Source organism: Tachypleus tridentatus, chromosome 3 (genome assembly GCF_004210375.1).
Source record: "Tachypleus tridentatus isolate NWPU-2018 chromosome 3, ASM421037v1, whole genome shotgun sequence".
NCBI classification, from domain to species: Eukaryota; Metazoa; Arthropoda; class Merostomata; order Xiphosura; family Limulidae; genus Tachypleus; species Tachypleus tridentatus.
In genome coordinates, this window is record NC_134827.1 from 52870101 (window position 1) to 52879159 (window position 9059).

General features: G+C 34.6%; 1 protein-coding gene across 2 annotated transcripts; it reads left to right on the forward strand.

The window, feature by feature from the left end:
• Nucleotides 1-1521: 1521 nt before the first annotated feature.
• LOC143246862 (OTU domain-containing protein 7B-like) lies at nt 1522-7121 on the forward strand. Of its 2 annotated transcripts, none has more exons than XM_076494095.1 (3): nt 1522-1661; nt 4433-4740; nt 5068-7121. In XM_076494095.1, the coding sequence occupies exons 1-3, from the start codon at nt 1558-1560 to the stop codon at nt 6177-6179; spliced, it is 1524 nt and encodes a 507-aa protein (XP_076350210.1). In that variant the 5' UTR covers nt 1522-1557; the 3' UTR covers nt 6180-7121. The 2 variants fall into 2 exon arrangements, with proteins under 2 accessions (XP_076350210.1, XP_076350211.1); XM_076494096.1 differs by having other exon boundaries at nt 5080-7121.
• Nucleotides 7122-9059: the final 1938 nt, after the last annotated feature.

The window sequence follows — 9059 nt, forward strand, 5'->3', positions numbered from 1 at the left end:
TAATACTCATGGCTACTCCTGTTTTGTTGTAATCATTGTTAGGTGGTATTACTCATGGCTACTCCTGTGTTGTTGTAATCATTGTTAGGTGGTATTACTTATGGTTACTCCTGTGTTGTTGTAATCATTGTCAGGTAGTAATACTCATGGCTACTCCTGTGTTATTGTAATCATTGTTAGGTTGTAATACTTATGGCTACTCCTGTGTTGTTTTAATCATTGTTAGGTGGTAATACTTGTGGTTACTCGTGTTATTGTAATCATTGTTAGGTGGTAATACTCGTGGCTACTTCTATGTTATTGTAATCATTGTTAGGTGGTAATACTCATGGCTACTCCTGTGTTGTTGTAATTATTGTAAGGTGTTAATACTCATGGCTTCTTCTGTGTTTGTAATCATTGTAAGGTGGTATTACTTGTTATTCCTGTGTTATTGTAATCATTGTTAGGTGGTAATACTCGTGGCTGCTCCTGTGTTGTTGTAATCATTGTTAGGTGGTACTATTAATGGCTAATCCTGTGTTTTTCTAATCATTGTAAGGTGGTAATACTTGTGGCTTCTCCTGTGTTGTTGTAATCATTTTTAGGTGGTAATACTCGTGGATAATCTTGTGTTGTTGTAATCATTGTTAGGTGGTAATACTTGTAGTTAATCTTGTGTTGTTGTAATCATTGTTAGGTGGTAATACTTGTAGTTAATCTTGTGTTGTTGTAATCATTGTTAGGTGGTATTACTTGTTATTCCTGTGTTATTTTAATCATTGTTAGGTGGTAATATTAATGGCTAATCCTGTGTTTTTGTAATCATTGTAAGGTGGTAATACTTGTGGCTACTCCTGTGTTGTTGTAATCATTTTTAGGTGGTAATACTCGTGGATAATCTTGTGTTGTTGTAATCATTGTTAGGTGGTAATACTTGTAGTTAATCTTGTGTTGTTGTAATCATTGTTAGGTGGTATTACTTGTTATTCCTGTGTTATTTTAATCATTGTTAGGTGGTAATACTTATGGCTACTTCTGTGTTGTTGTAATTATTGTTAGGGGGTAATACTCATGGCAACTCCTGTGTTATTGTAATCATTGTTAGGTGGTGATATTCATGGCTATTCCTGTTTTGTTGTAATCATTGTTAGGTGGTATTACTCGTGGCTAATTTTGTGTTGTTGTAATCATTGTAAGGTGGTAATACTCTTTTATTTTGTTGTTTTTTTATATCATTATTAGTTTTAGTTAAATATGTTAGTAGAATATCACAAACTTTGAGAAGGTATAGAGAGTTCTTATATTGTAAACCAAGGGCTGAAATGAAGGACTACCAAATTTTTGTTGGAAAAGTTTTAAGTATTTTGAAACAACCAAGTGATAGTTACCTGGATAGAGCTATCTGGAGATGATCCTAGGATTAAATTACTTAGCTAATTGCAACCAATGTTATGTTATTGTAAGATTCCCTTGTTTTTGAAAACAGTGTTTAAATGTTTGTTTTTTCGTGTGAGAAGATAGATTTTGTTGTAGTGAAGCCAGTTTCTAACCATTTTTTACAATCAGGCAGGACTAATGTACTGTGAAGAAGAATGGAACCGTGAGTGGCAGGGTCTGTTGGAAATAGCTTCATCTGAGCCTCGATGTAGTTCGACCACTGGTGCTTTTCATGAGAGGAGGTGAGTTAGATATAAATACAGGTTTAGAGGAAGTGTAGTTATAAACGAGAGACAAAGAATATGTGAATAATAATAATAACAGTGCTCGTATATTATAATGAGTGTAATTTCTGAGTACTCCTGTTTGAGAGTACAGGTTGCATGTTTGATTTTAGTTTGAAGTTCTACTTCAAAGAAAGTAATTGTTTTATTTTAAGGTTAATTACTGCTAATTGCATTGCTCATGTACTGTTAGTTAGGAGAACTAAACATCTCATAAAGCAGGTAAATTAATATTTATAATTATACACAGATCTTTTCCCTAATTTAATATGGCTGCCACATGACCCACTGGACAGTCATGTAGAACTGTTAGTAATGTGCCCTTTAAAAATATAAAATTTCTTTGTGGCATTTGACTCTAAAATATTGTAATTGACACTTTAGGAGCTTGCGTGATTACATTAAAGTTTTGATACCCTTCGTGAAACAAATAATTTGGAAAGGAAAACAGATTCACTTGTGGACACATCCTGTACTTCAAGTAAATATGTGAACATGGGATTGTCAGTTGTGATCATATTATAAACCTGGATTGGGTATACTTCAAGTAATTATGTGAACATAGGATTGTCAGTTGTGATCATATTATAAATCTGGATTGGGTAAGAGGGCCAAAAGATTCCAAATTAAAATATTTTAACCTGGAGAAAATTCTCTGAATAAATCTGCTTACTAGAGTGTATTCTTAAGTCTTCTGATTTGAACTTCTTCTGATAAAAAGCATGTTTCTGTCATATCTTTAGTGTATTAACTAGTGTTTGGGCCATTTGGAAGTGCTAACATTAGTAACCACTGCAGGAGAGCTGCTTTTAGTAAATATCCAAACTGAAAACTGAGCAAAACTTTATTAAACTACAGATATTTTAAACACAAACAACAACTAAGAGTTGATCTACCTGTAGAAGTTGTAATATCTTGAATACACTCCATTTGTACACTTGGTTATGCCATTTTGTATCTCAAAAGTTTCTTAAAAAATTACAGGCCAACATTTGAAAATGATGCCTCAATTTCAAGGGCAAAGACATTTTTTGTCCGATTTTTGAACACTCAAATGTTCATTTTTGTTTATTAGGCAGAAAACTACACAATAACAATAAATTGAAATAAATGTGCTTTCTGTATTTCATGTTGAGTATATTACAGAAGCATTGTGATGCCTCCTGCAGTTTTGTTAATACTATTCACAAAGATATCCATGCAACAACTTTCCTTCAGAGTTATGTTCAGAGTTTGATTAATTTCCTTTATCATCAGTGCATGTTAATAAACTTAGAATAAAAACGTAGTTTACAATTATACATTTTATACTATCTATGTTTTAATATCTTAATATTGAAATAAGATACTTGAATAAGTATTCTAAATGGTGTGATGTGTTGGTGTTCTGAATTTTCATGTATAGACTTTCTCTTATCTCTTTAGCCACTTAGAAACACGTACTACAGATATAAACAAACCTTGTTTTTGTTTCACTGAAGTACATATTTTGTTAAAAACATTTCTTTTGTTCGTAATATTTTCTCATTTGATGTACTCCCCAATATGTTGAATTCTTGGTTATTAAGAATTCAGGGTATTAGGACGAATATTGAATGTTAATGGTTTATCGATGACTAAAAATTACTTGTTAGGCATGTAGAAGTCTAGTTATAGATTAGTTTAGTATTTCTGGGATATTCTGTTATAGTATCTCTTATACTGTTTGTTGTAAAATGCATGCCTTTGGACAGCCAACATAGTGAGAGACAATTTTATTAAACCACACATACAAATGCAAGACTTAAGTGCTACATTTTTCATTTCCCTGCATATTTATCACTTAGTGTTCGATATTTCTCAACAAAAAACAGTTGAGAAAAGTATCAGGTTAAAGAATTCTGTCTTGAGGAATGGATGAAGGCTGTTGTCTTATGATGTAATTTATGGTTGGTTCACTGTAAGCTTTCTTGTGGTTATTAAATGTTTTTTTACTTCTTAGCCATTGCTGAAGAACAGTGAAATGAAATGAAGGCAGCCGGAAAATAAGAGACAAAATATAGTTGTACATAAAAAATAACTTATTTATTTAGGACTTTTTACAAATGAGTTATGAAAACTATACAGAAGTGTTTTTATTTTTAGTATGAGTATAATCGTTCGTTCAATAAATGATACGTGAGTTTACAGACAGATTTCTGGTAGAAATACTTTGCTGCAAACACTTCTGTAATGTTTACTGAAAGCTTGAGGAATTTTGTGAAATTACGTTTAATACATTAAAAATACATAGGCAGAATATGGATTTGTAGTTAGATACATTTATTATATCTAGCTTTGTTTCTGTAATTTTGTTTTGATTTTCTGGTATTCACAAGCATGTAAGTTCAACAAGACATCTAATAACTGGAGGACTTTCAGGAAGTGGATTTTTCTTCATCAGGGGTACATAACAAATATAGGGTGATTATTGTACAGCAGTTTTATGAAAAATCTTATTATGGCCAAATTAATGAGTTCAAAAATGTCATTAAGGTTAAATTAAAAAAGCTCCAGACCAACCAAACTGGAAAAATAAATTTCTTTAACTTCAAATGAGTTTGACAGCATGATTTTGTCTTTTCCACAAAATCCATAGAACAGCAGTGGTTTAATAAAATGAAAACTGTGTGATAACATACAATGATTGTTTGTTTGTTTTGTTAAAGTGGTTTAGCAGTACCTTTAAATTGTCACCTTCTGTACTTTAGCACCTCAGGTTCCATACGTGAAAATGTTACATTCCCCAATGTTTACGAGAGCCTGGAGGAGATTCATGTCCTAGCTTTGGCTCACATCCTTCGTCGTACTGTCATTGTTATTGCAGACACAACACTTAAAGATGTCACTGGAGAACCACTGGCTCCAATTCCTTTTGGAGGAATCTACCTACCTCTGGAATGTCCTCCTTCAGAGTGCCACCGATCGCCTCTTTGTCTCACTTTCGATGCTGCTCATTTTTCAGCATTGGTAGCCATGGAAAAGGAAAACTATATAGACACAAGTACACATCCTCCAGGTATTGCGATATCATTATTTAATTGTTCTTGTAGACCTAGTGAACATCTTGTTTGTTGGGGTTTTAATAATAGCAGTTTATTTAGAGCATGTGCTCTCTTTGATACAATACTACTGTAGTTAAGTATGTTATTTTATTATGTTTAATACAGCCAACAACTACATTAAAGATAAAACTTACTTCAAGAAAACTTTGATATAATTTATTTTTATTCTGTTGTACCTTTCAAGTACACTAAATATTTGGTGGAAATTCTTTAAATGAATTGAATTGTGTGACATTATTTTGGTAACAGATGTTGAATTCATGTGAGCTGCATTGTTTCAGCTGCTATTCCAGTGGTTGATCCTCATCATAGAGTTCTCCCAGTTCAGTTTGTTGTAGACCCTGGAGAACAAGTTCGATGGGGAAATGATGAAAATGATTCCTGTATAATGGCTAAACTGGCCTTCACAGATGTGGAAAGATTGGAGTTATTGAAGGAATACCTTGACATCATTGAGGTTCCTATACCAGTTATAGACACACATGAAACTGTCCAGGGGTTTGAAGATGGAGTCTTGTTTTCGGTCGAACCTGGTACTTCAAGTGGAGAAGACTGCCGTGTTGAAACTCTTGGTAGCATGCTATACTACCACAAGAACAGAGCAGCCAAACAGCTTCAGACTGTGGCCAAACAGTTTGGTAGCATAGGAAAGAGTATGGGTAAGAAACTGAAAAAAAACTTTGGGAACTTTTCCCGCAGACGAAACTCTTTTAAAGGAGAAGTTGGATCCTTCACTAAAAGGCCCGTTTCCACTAATAAGAAGAGTGTGATTCATGATACCCAGCCTACCAGTGGTAGCATTATAGGTAGTAGTACCATTATAATTGCAGCAGTCCTTCATACAGACAAACGACACAAGTACCAAGAAGAGATGGTTCGTAACTATCTTAATTCTGCCAGAGCTCGGTATCTACACGAGAAGGAACAGAAACAAGGCTGCAGTGAGCAGAAGGGTGAAACCACAGTGCGTCCCAACTACTGTATTAATGATGGTTGCATGTCGTATGGTTCAGTAGCCACAAGTTACCTCTGCCCCTCATGTCACACCAGTCAGAAACTTCAAGAACTGGATACTCCTTGTATAGAATTTAGAGATAAATTATCGACAGCTTCACAGAATTCTTCTTTCTATGCTCAGATTGACAAATCCACAATATCTTCTCTCGAGAAAGTGCCCTTAGGTGTACAATATCCAACTGCTTCACATAAGGGATTCCATCTGGTTGGTTCAAACTTCGACATGCCTGCAGAAGAGGAGTCACTTCTTCCTGATAGACAAGTAGGAGGGAAAGAGAAAAGTCTTGAAGAACCATTCTTAACAGTTCCTGGTACCAAGTATGCAACAGTTAGTACAGGGTGTGTATCAGCTGTGAAATCTACTCATTACTTTTGAAATCCCTTATCTTACTTCTCTTATTCCCTCAAACTCCAGGTATACAGTCAAGCAGCTGTGTTTACCAAGTAACAGGTAAGCTGTCCTGTTAAGCTGTTGGAAAACATTCTATAAGATATATTTTAAGTAGCTAAGTCTGTTTATGGTTCTAATTTATTGTTTTCTTCCGTCTTCCACGTTTGTATACATTTATAATTTTATGTTGTATAAAACATAAGTATGGTATAATTTCAACAAAATCAGAAGTATTGTTGATTTTCATTTTAAGATGTCATTTGTCTTTAAAGAAAATGTGATGTCCTAATGTTTTTTTACTTTTCTACATGAAGATTCATAAGTTTCTTCCTGGTGGTGATTTTTATGTCAGACATTGCTGCATTGTAAATTTTTTACACATAAAGTCATGTTTTTCTACACATTTCTTAGCTATCTATTGTACTATAAAGGCATTTAGACAGTCTTGAACCCCTTGGCCTAGATATAGAAATGCTAGTCTCTCATGCATTAGTGAAACACATACTTAGCTTATGGTACAATGGAAATGAGAGAGAATGTTCATACTTAGCTTATGGTACAATGAAAATGAGAGAGAATGTTCTAATTTCTATGTTGTTGTTTTTTTTGTTCCTTAATGTTTGGGTGCTATAATATTTTTGTATGTGGTGTTTTCTGAGAAAAATGTCCACCCAGAAACATTACATTCAATAAAAACTAATTCTAATGGTGGCCCTTAATCGATTCTGCACTTACTCAGCTATTATGTTGTTACGATACACTTCTTAGGTGAGTCAACTTTGTATTACGCTGTATTTTGTAACCATAATGAGAATATACTCATTTTACAGAGTTCAGGTGTATTTTGTTAATGATTCTTTCTTATGTGTGTATGTGTATTTATACACGCTTAAATAACCATATTAAAATACAAGTCCGTTTTTTCTTGAACATTTCGACTCCTGTGTTTGTTTGTTCATAGATATATACATATATCCTAAACCATAATGCTAGCTTCAAATCAAAGAAATAAATATTTTTATGTGATGTTACCATGTGTATAATGAATCATTACACAGTTAGAAAATAGAAAAGAGAACTCAACAACAAACATGCTATGTGATGCTTTAGTAACACTGCCATAGCTAGCTATCAGTCTGTGTTATGCCTTGGTAACACTGACATAGCTAGCTATTGTGCTATGTGATGCTTTAGTAACAATGCCGTAGCCAGCTGTCAGCCTATGTGATGCTTTAGTAACAATGCCATAGCTAGCTATCAGCCTATGTGATGCCTTGGTAACAATGCCATAGCTAGCTATCAGCCTATGTGATGCCTTGGTAACACTGCAGTACCAACACCCTTGTGCAAATTAATTAAAACAAATGGTCATTTTACAATATTATCAGCATGGTGGCTGGTGTAGGCTCACTGGACCCATTGATTTCCTTTAATAGTCATTTTTTCACACAGACAGTGTCATTAGCTGTGTTTTGCAGTATGGTCAATCTATTTTTGGGATATATGATGAAATTTTGAGAAAAATTACGCCATTCGAAATTGTGTCAGAAGGGCAAAGAGACCAGTCAAAAACAAATTCTTACCAACTCAATGAAAAAAAACAGTATTAATGGGTTCTGAAATACAAGAACTGGATGCAAGAAAAATGGAGGAAGGTGTTATTTAGTGACGAGACTCATTTCTTTGTACAGGGTCAAAGAAGTCTGCATGTTTACAGATCTCCAGGTGAGAAACTTCAAGAATCTCACATCAATCACTTTGTAAAACATCCCTTGAAGAAGATGTTTTGGGGCTTTCTCAACTACTATGGCGTTGCAGGCTTACATATTGTAGGAGGTATGATGCGAGGATCACAGTACATCAAAGTTTTGCAGAGAAGAGTCGTTCCAGAATTGAAAAACAGATTTTCAGATGGATCTGACATTTTTCAGCAAGATCTGGCTCGATGCCACACATCGAAGCTTGTGAAGAATTTTATGACTACAACGCAAATAAAGGTGCTGGACTGACCTCAGAAATCTCCATCCTTAAATCCTGTTAAAAATCTTTGGGTGATTTGTAAAGAAAGACTTCGGGGAAAGACTGTACTATGAAAGATAAGCTAATTGAGGCCATAATTGAGGTGTGGTGCAGAGATCCAAAAATTAGTAAAGATTGCAGTCAACCCGTGGACTTGATGCGAGAGCGGATTAATGATCTTCTGAAAAATAAAGGCAATCTTATCATGTATTAATTTGTGAATAATTTTTGGATTCTCAGAAATAAAACGCAAAAAACTTGTTTCAATTAATTTGCACAAGGGTGTAGCTATCGGGCTATGTGATGCTTTGGTAACACTGCCATAGCTAGCTATCGGGCTATGTGATGCTTTGGTAACACTGCCATAGCTAGCTATCGGGCTATGTGATGCTTTGGTAACACTGCCATAGCTAGCTATCGGGCTATGTGATGCTTTGGTAACACTGCCATAGCTAGCTATCAGGCTATGTGATGCTTTGGTAACACTGCCATAGCTAGCTATCGGGCTATGTGATGCTTTGGTAACACTGCCATAGCTAGCTATCGGGCTATGTGATGCTTTGGTAACACTGCCATAGCTAGCTATCAGGCTATGTGATGCCTTGTTAACACTGCCATAGATCATCTTAGTCTGGATGTTGCATATGTAAAAGTTGAATTGTTATTCTTATTGTAATTGTTTTTATGTAGAACACCTTATTCTGGTTGTTGCATGTGTAAAAGTTGTTGGTTCTAATTGATTTTATGTAGAACACCTTATTCTGGTTGTTGCATGTGTAAAAGTTGTTGATTCTAATTGATTTTATGTAGAACATCTTATTCTGGTTGTTGCATGTGTAAAAGTCG

Excerpts from the sequence above, each read along its gene's own strand:
- LOC143246862 (XM_076494095.1), top strand. The coding sequence starts at position 1,558 with ATGTACTGTGAAGAAGAATGGAACCGTGAGTGGCAGGGTCTGTTGGAA. Across the intron at positions 1,662-4,432 it reads GGTGCTTTTCATGAGAGGAG|CACCTCAGGTTCCATACGTG; the intron begins GTGAGTTAGATA and ends TCTGTACTTTAG. Across the intron at positions 4,741-5,067 it reads CACAAGTACACATCCTCCAG|CTGCTATTCCAGTGGTTGAT; the intron begins GTATTGCGATAT and ends GCATTGTTTCAG.